At 40.0% G+C, this 12784-nt stretch overlaps 1 protein-coding gene across 2 annotated transcripts in view; it reads left to right on the top strand.

Annotated features, from left to right (window-relative positions):
• Window positions 1–12784, top strand: part of SH2B3 (SH2B adaptor protein 3) — a 269281-nt gene that overhangs the window by 40653 nt on the left and 215844 nt on the right. For both annotated transcript variants that reach the window (XM_073564202.1, XM_073564279.1), the window contains exons 2-3: window positions 3612–3653; window positions 4012–4812. In XM_073564202.1, coding sequence (XP_073420303.1) covers window positions 4039–4812 — 774 coding nt within the window. In that variant the 5' untranslated portion in view covers window positions 3612–3653; window positions 4012–4038. The remainder of the gene's footprint in view (window positions 1–3611; window positions 3654–4011; window positions 4813–12784) is intronic.

The following is a 12784-nucleotide window of genomic DNA, read 5'->3' on the forward strand; positions in this document are numbered from 1 at the left end:
CCTTTAAGTGGCCATATTAGCAGCGTAGAATACGATTTATTGTAGTATGAGTAATGTTTAACAGACTCAAGCACTGTTCACACTACAATTAAAGGATCTAGGCAGCATTGCGACTGACTTTTTTTTTGTGATAAAGGGTTACTTATCCAATACCTTTCTTTAAGGGCCCAACATAACCACTACTGTGCGGTGTGGTCTTTTCTTTTTCAGATGTTCTACTTTATCTTGTAAATTATATTTTAGTTGTTTCTCAAAGACTAGTTGTTAGGAACGGCGGAACGCACTAAATAAAAATAAATAATAAAGTGCGTTCACCGCTCGGGGTCCACCGTGCAGTAGATTTTACACCGCTGCTACGTAATGACAGACGAGCAATATGGCGGTATAATGCGCACGGGTTCAACTTCACCTGAAGTGCGCACACAGAGGCGCCGCAACATAAACATATGAAAACGCTGAGCCTGTTAGTGTCACAGACCACAGGGAAATGCACACACGGTATCAGATCACAGGAGCAGGACCCAAGGCAGAGGAGCTGCGTCAAGACCTACCGTGTGTGCGGCGTCGCTACTGCGGATGCCAAGGAGAGCTGCAACTGCAGCGCGGCGTAGGACACTGCCGCTAGTCGACAAAGCTAGGAAGCAGGCGCAATGTCGGACGCTAAAGAAGAGGTGCGGTGTGCACAGTGGCCTAAGGCTTGCCACTGACTGGCGCTGACTGCTAAACTAATTCCCTATCCACATGCGTAAGGAAGGGGTTTCAAATGAGTCAGTCACCAGAGTCATACATCCGTCACCATTCACACAGCTTGGAAAGTCTATACTGGCGCATGGCCGAACGGTCATGCGCGCTTTTTATAGCCGTGCGGGACCTTCCAGATCTCCGAGATGGACCAATGAGATCTGGAGCAGGACCTGGGCACATGACTCCCGATCTCCAATGGGAGATCGTCTCGTGAGCATGCCCAGTAGGAGCACAGAGGGACTTAGTCTCTGGAGCGGTCTGCTGCAAAGTAATCTCCTCTGCAATAGATAGACAGCAGGAGACCGCAGAATGTGATGCTCTGGATTCCTGCAGAGCAGACGCAGAACCCAGACGCCTAACACTAGTAGTTTGTAAATTATGATTTAGAATTAATACCCAATTTATTATTACATATCCTAGCATTTTTTTTTATATATAATTGCTAATTATTTAGTGATGTTGGTTCATCCTTATGTTTTCCAGACCATTGCAGAGAATCCTATCTATTCAGTTTATTTCCACGCCTAGTATTCACGATGCATTGAGTGTTATCAACGAACTAACGCCCATGTTTGCTCTGGTTGATGCAACATCAATGAGATATTGTCTCATGAAAGCCAGGCTAACACTGAAATATATGTTGTACATGTTCTGTATAAATAGAATTAGTTTATACCTTTAATTTCCTGAACGACATGTGTTTCCAGTTAAAAGGCATGTTGTATATTCCTGCAATGCTAAAAACCGGCATTAATCTGTGAGTAGGCTGTGTTTATACAGGGCTTAGGCCCTATGCTTGATGTGATCTCCCGATGTACATACCAGCGAGCACACCACCGTTACCGGAGCATATGCGTTCTGTACCGGAGAGTGGGACTATGGCTTCTAACACAACGAAACAACACAGATAAGTATTCCATAAAATATGACCTTGTACAGGCATACAGTTTGTCAGTCATCCCCAAAAACATTTATTAGTCTATTTACACAGATCCCTTGTAGACTGTGCGCCCTCACGGGCAGGGTCCTCACTCTTCCTGTACCAGTTGGTGACTCGTTTTGTTCAAGATTATTGTACTTGTTTTGTGTTATATATATATATATACCATTTTGCCCATGGAAAACGCCACATTATAAATAGCGCTTTAATATTAAAAAATAATAACATGTATGGAACTTCGCACCTTAAAAAAAATCATCCCTGATTGGGGAGTCATTGACATTATCCTTATTTCCTCTGCTTTGTACTGTAAAACCTTGACCCGACTCTCCTTTATTTGTCAAAATTTTTAAAACTTTAATAAAAATTTTACAGTTAAAAAAAAAAATCCCTGTAGTATAGATTGTAGCGACTCTGCACCTCACTGCAGCCGTGCCCAGCCGTGCTCACCAGCGTTTTCCCTACAGGTCAGTGTGAATACAGCACTGTCAAATCCTGTTACTTTTTATCGTTTTATGTTTACAAATTAAACTTTGTTTCATCTGTGTCACTATGTTCTGAAACCTATCATTTTTTATTTGTGTGGAAGTATGTGATGGCTTTATTGTTTGCAAGGCAAGCTATTATGTTGGGGGACATGTGATTTTTTTTTTTTTTTTACACTGAATTTTTATCTCATTTTATGGGGGAAGCGAGAGGACCGGAAAGGAGCAATTCTGTTATTTGTTTACGGCGTTTGCTGCATAGTTTAGTTTGAGGTTTAACATTTTATATCTTTTAGGTGATAAATGGGAAAATGATGGTGTTACACTCTTTTTAATCCCACTAGGGAGCATAAACAGGCAGTCCTGTACCACTGATACACAATGCCGTACCTCCAGGTTGCACTGTGTTTTTCAGTTAGCTTCTTATTGCTACCGTAGTACAAAGATGGCAGACATTGGGACCTTTATTAGACCCCTGATTGCCATGATGACCTATTAGCACCCCACAATCACATTCCAGGGGGTGGGTTGAGAGGCAATGGGTTGAATGATCCGGTAACAATCAGTCTTATTGAAAACCTGCAGAGAACATGGGTTTATTTCTCACTTTCTTTTACATTTCTGGCTGGAGAAAGGGGGGAGGCTCCTGCTGCATTCATTTGTCTTACAGCCCGATACTGGATTGTAAGGAGGATGGTGGGCAACATGTCTGATGCCCTGGGACACAGATTTCCTAATCTTTTTTTTAGAATTTGTTACAGTATGACACAAAATAGTAACATAGTAACATAGTTATTAAGGTTGAAGGAAGACTTTAGTCCATCTAGTTCAACCCATATCCTATCCTAACTTGCCCTAACATGTTGATCCAGAGGAAGGCAAAAAAAACCCCATGTGGCAAACAGTAAGCTTCACATTAGGGAAAAAAATTCCTTCCTGACTCCACATACGGCAATCAGACTAGCTCCCTGGATCAACGCAGGTATAGGATAAAATAGGATAAAATAAAGTGAGGAAATTAATGGATGAGGTTTTAAGACTTTTTTTTTGTGAATGTAAATTAGGCTGCACGGAGGAATAATTTATCAACCGTCTTTATTATTCCCCACCCAGCAATGTAGGTAGTCTGGTGACCCTGAAGCTCAGGACAGGTTTTCTTTAAATAAATGAATACCCATCACTAATATCCACATGATAAGAATTAAAGTTATTGACCCCGATTAATTAAGAGCACTCATATAGCTGACCAGGACTGGCGTGAGAACGTCAAAAGTCTCAACAGTTTTGCTAAACTCTTGAGTTGCGCAAAAATGTAGTTTTATAGTTCAGAATTTCTTCCCCTTGAATTTTTGTACATCCATGTACGGTATTCATTAGAAAAAAACGGGAAAGAATAAACACATTTTTATTGATTACTTAAACTTTTGTGTTATATTTTACAGGCTGGAAAACAGTGGTACCATTGCACAAAGGAGCAATAGCATGTATGTACTCTAAAACTTATTTTTTTTTTTGGGGGGGGAAACGTTTTCATATTTCATAGCAGAACTGAATATTCTATTTAATTTCATAGTATAATATTACTTTGTGTTTTAGACTGACATTATGCTGTCAAGTATTTGTCTATTTTTTGAGGCCAGTTCGTTCTTGTCAAACCATAACCTGATTCAAATAATCTGTCTAGAGCCGTGAACTAGAGCTTTAAGCCTTTTAGAATGATGCTACGAGATAAGTGTTTTAACCTAGTGAATACTTTATTCTAAAGCTTCCTCTTAGCAAACAAGACAGTGAATTGTCAGCGGAAAGCCCCTCATTTAATGTTTCCTTTTTCTGCTTTCGTAGCATACCACAACTGCTTCAGTCACTGCAATGAATGGGGACACTATTCAACCTGAAAGTTCCTCCGTCCCTCAGGGCTGGAATGAGTTCTGTGAGCTTCATGCCATCTCCACTGCTAGGGAATTGGCAAAGCAGTATTGGTTGTTTGCTAACCAAAATCCGCACCATGACATCCTGGCCGCAGAGAACTTCTCCTTGCAGTTCACGGATCTTTTCCAACAGTATTTCAGGAACGAGGTGAGGGAAAGTTGGGGCATGGACCAATACAGATTCTTTCCCTTCAATAGAGTAAAAGATTACAGAGAGACAGGTGGCAGGACATCAGAGGAACCTCCTAGTACGGTTGCAGCAAAAGTGGAGGTGGACTTGACAGCTCGCCATGAACACACTGAGCAGACACCTAATGATTCAACTGTCCAGCAAGTGCCTAAAGCATGGAGCTCTGAGGAACTCCAAAGCAACATCTCTCCCCCTCCTCCAAGACAATTCATTCGATTCTCTTTCAGTGATATCAGGAGGAGTATTCGAAATATATTCCGGAGAAAGTCTGCAGATTCCTCGGAAGCCAGGGACATTGACACAGATTTGGCACAGTCACCGACCTGGCACAAAAGGATTTTGCAGTGGACTTTAAAAAGGGAGCCTGTGTTTGAAATTCGAAAGGAAGGACATTTAAATTACAGCATGGTAGATGAGACAAGTATGGACAGTGGGACTCTTTGGCAAAGGTGTCGGTTGACTGTACGGAAAGCAAGCTCTTTGGAAAATGAGGAATATCTATTAGAATTGTTTGATCCACCCAAGGTAAGTTTACTATTTGTTGGTGGGAATAATGACTGCCATGGATGCTCCATCATTGCTTGTTTACTGCTTTTAGAGTGAAGAAATGTATAAAGTGTCACCATCATTTAATTTTTTATTTCATAAATCAACAGTACACGTGAAAATAAGAAACTTTGTAATATATGTAATCAGAGAAATCTGCTTCCTTCTCCGTGAATGACGTCTCACTCTCAACTCATGGGAAAAATCTTGAAATCTGTATTCAGTGAAGACATATTTTACCAATCATGAGATGGGCAGCTGGTGCTCTTAAAATTCTGTGGAGGGCAGGAGGAGCTGGAGGCAGACACAGACTTTCTGCTGCATGTTCTCCTGAAACAACAGTTACAGATTACGTAGAACTTTATGAGCATCAACCGTCGTTTCCTATCTAAGTAATGGGAAAGTCTGCATTCATTGAAGACATATTTTACACATGAATGTAGAATTTTGGGAATGAATGAATGATCGATTTAGAGGGAGAAAGATGTGGATATCTCTAAACCAATATCTTACTTTCATATGTATTATTAACTTATGATAATGGTAAAGGTTTATGCTGGTTATTCAATTATCTAAGAAGTGACCACAACACTCACCAATGGAATAAAGCATTGATATAATTTAATCTATTGGTGGTGATTGTTGCGTTCACTTCTGCAGTGTAATCGTGTGTTTGGTCTCTGGATCATTATTACTGAGCCCAACAATGAGTTTTGAAAGCAACAGTTCCCGGTGATTATTGTGCAGCACAAGGATGGCACTAGTAATACTGAAATCAGAAGGTAGCAGTGCCGTTACTTTTCTTCTTAATTGAAGTTATGGTAACTCTCTGCAGAGTACAGTCTGGAACGTTCAGTGAGCGCTCAGCGATACATAGAGCGAGACAGAGTAGATATTAGAAAAACTTTTTGACCTGGTGATCAATGAGTTCAATGGAGGTCTTCAAACAGAAGCTGGACAGACATCTGTCTGGGATGATTTAGTGAATCCTGCTTTGAGCAGGGGGTTGGACCAGATGGCCCAGGAGGTCCCTTCCAACTCTACCATTCTATGATTCTATCATTCATGTGCAGCTGGAGTGATGGCAGTAGGTCAGTGTATGCTTTATTCTTGGATGTGAATGATTGCTATGTTATGTGCATTTTGGTTTATACTTTATATTACTTCAGTCAGTTTATGATATATTGGATGCTTTTGTGTAATATATTTATTCTTCCATTACATCCATCTACCTCAATTATTGCAATTTGAAGGTATCCATAGATTTTACATACAGAAGGAATGTGGCTTTTAGATAATCTAGAGGAAAATCACATTCAGTTGCCCTGTATTTGCTTGTGTAGTAATTCAGGATCCTTGCAGCCACACTAGGAATTCAAACAAATTATAGGAAAATCTTTTGGTGATTGGATTGTCCAATCTTACTAATTTTTGCAGCTGCAATAAGTGTGAAACGATGTTAAGATGTGAATATTTATTTCTGGAGAATTTAATGAATCAGCAACTCTCAACAACATTCTTTGATCAAACTTTCACAATATGTTAAAGGACTATTCTTACGATTTATAGTTATTGCCTATCTAAAGGATAGGGGATGATTTATTATTTGGGGGGGGGGGGTCTAAGCAAATCCAAAACCAGGGTGTAGAACCACAAGAATAGCACAGCCGTCTTCCGGGGGTTCTGGACCTCTGGTCTCGGGAACGCTGAGGGTCCCAGCAGTTGTCTCCTATGCATAGAATAACGTGCAGTGCTGAGAATACCATATATGCAATATGTACATTGATTGAAAGCAGACAACACAACTCAGAACAAGTTTATGTGGTTATGCTCTTGCATATTCTTGACGTGTCTTTTTGCCTGTATTTCTATTTATTATTTAGCAAATAGTAGTCAGACATTTTCATCCATAGCTACCGTCTTTATTTTTGAGAATAGTAAAAAACAAACATTTGGGAGTCTGTTATATATTTACTGATATAGTGAGAGAAAAAAAACATGTTAATTACATATTTTAAAAGACATGGCCCCTTTTTTTTTTTTTTTTAAATAAATCTTTGGAGTTTTTTTTGCTAAAAATCATTTTCTTTTATTAGAAGTCATTAAAATTTGTGGCCCATTTGGCTTTTGCAGGTTTTTTTGTACCAAAGTACATTGCAGACTGTTAAAGAGGAATACATTAGTTTATCTGACAATAGGATTTATAACCCTTAACCCTCTCCTGAACAATATCCTAAGATGACTTTGAATCGTCACCTTTAATTTATTCATAAACCAGGTAAGATAACTGTTCAGATGAAGAGAGAATAGTTACCAATGCTGCTGTCAGTTACCTTACTTACGCCATTCTGCAGTCTACCGTGTACTGTGATACATAGAATCCAAATGGACCAAATTGTTTAATAAATTCTTATTAATAAAAAAGCCATAAATACAGTTGTGCTCAAAAGTTTACATACCCCAGCAGAATTTTTGCTCTCTTGGCCTTTTTTCAGAGAATATGATTGATAACACCAAAACTTTTTCTCCACTCATGGTTAGTGGTTGGGTGAAGCCATTTATTCTCAGACTACTGTGTTTTCTCTTTTTAAATCATAATAACAACCCAAAACATCCAAATGACCATGATCAAAAGTTCACTCACCCCATTTCTTAATATCGTGTATTGCCCCCCTAACATCAATGACAGCTTGAAGTCTTTTGTGGTAGTTGTGGATGAGGTTCTTTATTTTCTAAACTGGTAAAGCTTCCCACTCTTCTTGCAAAAAGCCTCCAGTTCCCGTAAATTCCTGGTCTGTCTAGCATGAACTGCACGCTTGAGATCTCCCCAGAGTGGTTCAATGATATTGAGATCAGGACACTGAGATGGCCACTCCAGAACCTTCACTTTGTTCTGCTGTAGCCAATGACAGGTCGACTTGGCCTTGTATTTTTGATCGTTGTCATATTGGAACGTCCAAGTACATCCCATGCACAGCTTCCAGGCTGATGATTGCAAATTTGCCTCCAGTATTTGCTGATAACATGCTGCATTCATCTTCGTTCAACTTTGGTCAAGTTTCCTGTGCCTTTGTAGCTCACACATCCCCAAAACATCAGTAATCTACCTCTGTGCTTTACAGTAGGAATGGTGTTCCTTTCATCATAGGCCTTGTTGACCTCTCTCCAAATGTAACGTTTATGATTGTGGCCAAAAAGATCAATTTTGGCCTCATCACTCTGAATTGCCTTGTTCCAGAAGTTTTGAGGCTTGTCTCTGTGCTGTTTTGCGTATTGTAGGCGAGATATTTTGTGGCATTTGCGAAGTAATGGCTTTCTTCAAGCGACTCGACCATGCAGCCCATTTTTCCTCTAGTGCCTCCTTATTGTGCATTTTGAAACAGCCACTCTTCTAGTTTTCAGAGAGTACAGTATTTCAGCTGATGTTATTTGTGGGTTTTTCTTTGCATCCTGAACAATTTTCCTGGCAGTTGTGGACAAAATTTTTGTTGGTCTACATGACCGTCTTTTTGTTTTTACAGAGCCCCTGATTTTTCATTTGTTATTCACAGTTTGAAGCTGACTGGCATTATCAATTCCCTGGATATCTTTTTGTATCCCTTTCCTGTTTTATCCAGTTCAACTACCTTTTCCCGTAGATCCGTTGACAATTCTTTTGCTTTCCCCATGACTCACAATCCAGAAATGTCACTGGCTGGATGAAAGGTGCAAGAGTCATTTGGATGTTTTGGGTTGTCATTAAAATTTAAAAAGAGAAAACACAGTAGTTTGGCAATAAATGGCTTCACCTAACTAATAACCATGAGTGGAGAAAAAGTTTTGGTGTTATCATTTATATTCTCTGAAAAAAGGCCAAGAAAGCAAACATTCTGCCAGGGTATGTAAACTTTTGAGCACAACTGTGTGTGCATTTAAGTCAAAGAATTTCCGCACATGTGTCGAATCCTTTATTCTTTACATCAAGCTTAAATATTGTTCAATGAGCTATTATTTCTTGGTAGCGTACATGTTTAAAATACGACGCACATTTACCATAAATGTGAAAAATGTGGATTTATAGGATGATTACTCTTTTCTTTTTTGCTTTACTTTGGACTCGGCCATTATCATGTACCTGTGTGTTGCCAGTATGTTTCCTTGATACAGTTACATGAATGGTAGAATTCTTGAAACTTCATTTTATCTCAATTCTCAAGGATGAAGTGTGTGGTTGGCTTCTGGCTGGTCCTCATGCTGATCAATGGCTGAGATTACAGGCCTTTCTGTTACTACACATACAAAGCCTTTCTATCGGAGTGATCAAACATATGGTAGAGAATGTGAGTTTAAATTGGGTGTCTCATTAGGGAAACTTCGTTTTAAAATACTTATTTATGGTCGATCTGCTGATCACTGGAGATCTGGCAGGGGAAACCTCCAGCAAGCAGTTATTATCGTAGCAGAAGTTGGGGGTAGGGAAGTCACTACTATAGGCACAGAATTATGCAATTACCATTTTGATTAGAAAATGCTTGTACTGCTAATATATTATGGCATTAATTTGGAAAAAAATGTTGTAAGGTCCAATTCACATGTCCATTAATATCGTACACGAGCCATCCGTCAAAGACTGATTTTGTTTCTAATGAATGGGGGAGCATTTCACATGAGCAGGACACCTATGACTTCTGTGTTGCAACTGTGTTCTTCTTGAAACATTGTTTTGTGAATAATGACTAATTAAGCAGACAACTCATTGTTCTAAATATGTATTGCTACATTTCCTCTGTGATGACACTGAATGGAATGTGAACACACAGACCGGTTGCTGATCTGCTTGGTTGTCAGCATGGGGGACACTGTGGAATGAGCTTATTGTCTAAGGGTGTGTGCACATGTTGCGGATTCTGCTGCGGATCCACAGCGGATTTGGCCCTGTACAGTACCTTTAAAGTCTATGGAAAATTAAAAACGCAGTGCACATGATGCAGATTTTTTCACGCGGATTAGCTGCGGATTGAAATCCGCAGCATTTCAATTCTTTGTGCGGAATCCGCAGCGGTTTGACACCTGCTCCATTCTAGAAATCCACAGATGTCAAAACGCAGGGGTAATCTGCAGGCTAATCCACACTAAGGCTGAGTTCACACGTGGCGTTTTTTTCGCGTTTCCGCGGCGGTTTTAACCGTGCGATTTTGCCGCGAAAACGCGAAAAATAAGCATCCCATGCACTCCTATGGGATTCCGCAATGCTGTGTTAATGTTGCGGTTTTTACCGCGGCGGAATCGCTTCGCGGTAAAAAACGCAGCATGCTCATTAATTTGCGGAATCGCGGCGATCCCGCACCCATAGGAATGCATTGTTCCGCTTACTTCCCGCATGTGGCTGTTTAGGGTATCGGGACACAGGACAGGGTTTCTTGTGTTGGCACATGACCAGAGCAGTGCAAAGGTTGCGAGCTAGCTGCTCACTTATGTAGTTGAGCCTTCTCTGCGCAATACCCAACAAGATAGAAAAGGGGGTTGGCTGATGTATTTAATTAAGAAGTCAGGCAGCCCCTTATAACATGGTTGTGGTCATAATCAAAATCAGGAGCTGTCACCAGAGGACAGGCATACCTGCCATTATTGAACAATGTAAAGAACTTACACTTGTAAAGCTTATTTGGCTGTACAACCCCTTCAAGGCTAGATTCACATAGTTTTTTTTAGACACAGCTGGGGCTGTATTAAAAATGTGAGATCTTTCAGATAAGGATATATTACAAGTGAGATCTTTTTGAATACATAAGATCAAGTTCACAAAGTGCAAGTATGAATCTGCGAAACTTGGATCGGCCTTGGGTCTCCTGACCGGAACGTGACAGCTTTATATATAAGTCTGGAGACCCGCGGTCCGACCGATGCACCAGGATCCGTAATCAAATCTCTAAACATGGATGTGTGAATCCAGCCTTAGATTAGGCTATGTGTGATCTAGATTAGAATATTCCATGTCTGAAATTTAGGCTTTCCTATTTACACTAGGAAGTATAATTCTGGATGCCGGCAGTTTGCATGTTTTCAAGTAACTGTGAATGACTTTCTGAGCAATAAGAACAGCAGTTTGTATGGAAATTTCTTACCAGAGTAATGTTGTTCATGTTTTGCATAGACTTACCTCTGTATGAAATGCTCACTAAGGTGATGTATTTGCTTTGGCAAATGGTAGGACAGTTGGGGAATGTTTCATTTATGTATCAGTTTTATTATGTTGTCTGTTTGGTTAGTTCAATTTGGGTGTGATATGAAAATGGCATCAGGATAGCAACCCGCATCTGTAAAGGGCTGAATATCATTGTGGATCTACATGTGATCTACTGCCTGTGTTCACCGAAAGATAATCGTGAGACAAGCGTTTTTAAGAATGCTCGTTCACAATTATCGTTGCGTGTATATGTAGCTTAAGGCTATGTGCACACTAAATAGCAATTGCGAAAATGCAAGTGAAACTGAGAAAAACTAAGAAAATTGCTTTAATTGTTGTTCCATCTTGTGGTTTCTTTCCATTTTTTATGTGACATAAAAAGTGGTTCTTTAAGCCATTTTACATGAGTTACTCCATGTAGCCTTCTTCTTTGCTCTTCTGCAGTATTGTTGGGTACTTTTTTGCCGCTGTGAATGTGTTTTGGTTCCTGTTCACTAAAGTTTATTGAGTTAACGCCCCACTGTACTGGGGAGAAATCATTCTGTAGTTTATGTTTTTCTGTAGAAAAAAAAGGGCATACAGGTTTTAAAAAGAAAAAAAAGACAAAAAAGGAAATTTAAGTTTATATTTTTTTCTAGTAATGAAACAGTTCTGTAGAAAAAAATTACATGGCTGTTCTTTAAAGAGAAGCTATCACCATAAAATTACCTGCTAATTAAATCAGGTTTTTTGTGTTGAATGTTTTTTTTTTCTTTTAATTTTATCAGTCATTTAAATTTTTTTTACATATTTTAGTCTTTATTAAAAAAATGTTAAATAGAGAACTTTCAATTTTCACCCTGGCCACTGAGGCTTTTTTAGACTGTATAACTTCCATTTGTTTCTGGAAACAACACAAGTACACAACCATAATGGTCAAATCCCAACTCTGTCTTTTGTACTGAAGTGTCTAATAAGAGTGTGCAAAGGCCATTGCGATGGGAGTGGGGGAGCAAGGTCATTTGTGACATTAAAGGGGTTGTCTACTACGAGCATAACCCCTTCTCACTCTGAATGTTTAATAATATGTTAAAATAAAAACACTTATACTCACCTCCGGTGCCTGCGCCATTCCAGCGGTGTCGGCACTAGCGTTACTGGGACTCACGTGAGGTTATGTCACATGAGACCTGCGCCAAATCAGCGCTGGCATCACTGTTCCCAACCTTTGGACATATGAGTAATCAAGTGGAAGTGAGTGGTTAGTCGCTGCTCTGACTCCTTCTTGATTACTTATATGTCTGAAGTGACAGTGACGCCAATGCTAATTGGGCGCAGAGCTCACGTGATATGACAACCGCTGCAACGGTGCCGGAACGGGAGGTGAGTATAGGTGTTATTTTTCTAGGGGAAAACATTTAGAGTGAGAAGGGGTTGTCCTAGTAGTGGACAGCACCTTTAACTATTGTGATTGGTGACTAGCATGTTATCAGTTGCATATAGAGGTGTTAAAGGGAATCTGTCACCCCTTTTTTGAGATATCATATAATGATATCATTCAATTGTGTGTCACATAAGGATTCTCTTAGTACTTTTGCTTCCCCCTGACCCCGCACCTTTCTTGCATAAATACCTTTTTTATATCAGTTCAGATGTATGTAAACTGCCACGGTCCGGTCCGATGGGGGGGCTTATTCAACTGCTCCCCCCCTCCCTGTCTTGCTCTACACAAGAAGAAATGCGTAGAGCAAGACAGGGAGGGGGGGGCAGGTGAATAAGCCCCGCCCAGCGGACCGGACAGCGGCA

This window comes from Dendrobates tinctorius, unplaced genomic scaffold (genome assembly GCF_039654945.1).
Source record: "Dendrobates tinctorius isolate UK_male_01 unplaced genomic scaffold, ASM3965494v1 ptg000003l, whole genome shotgun sequence".
NCBI lineage: Eukaryota > Metazoa > Chordata > Amphibia > Anura > Dendrobatidae > Dendrobates > Dendrobates tinctorius.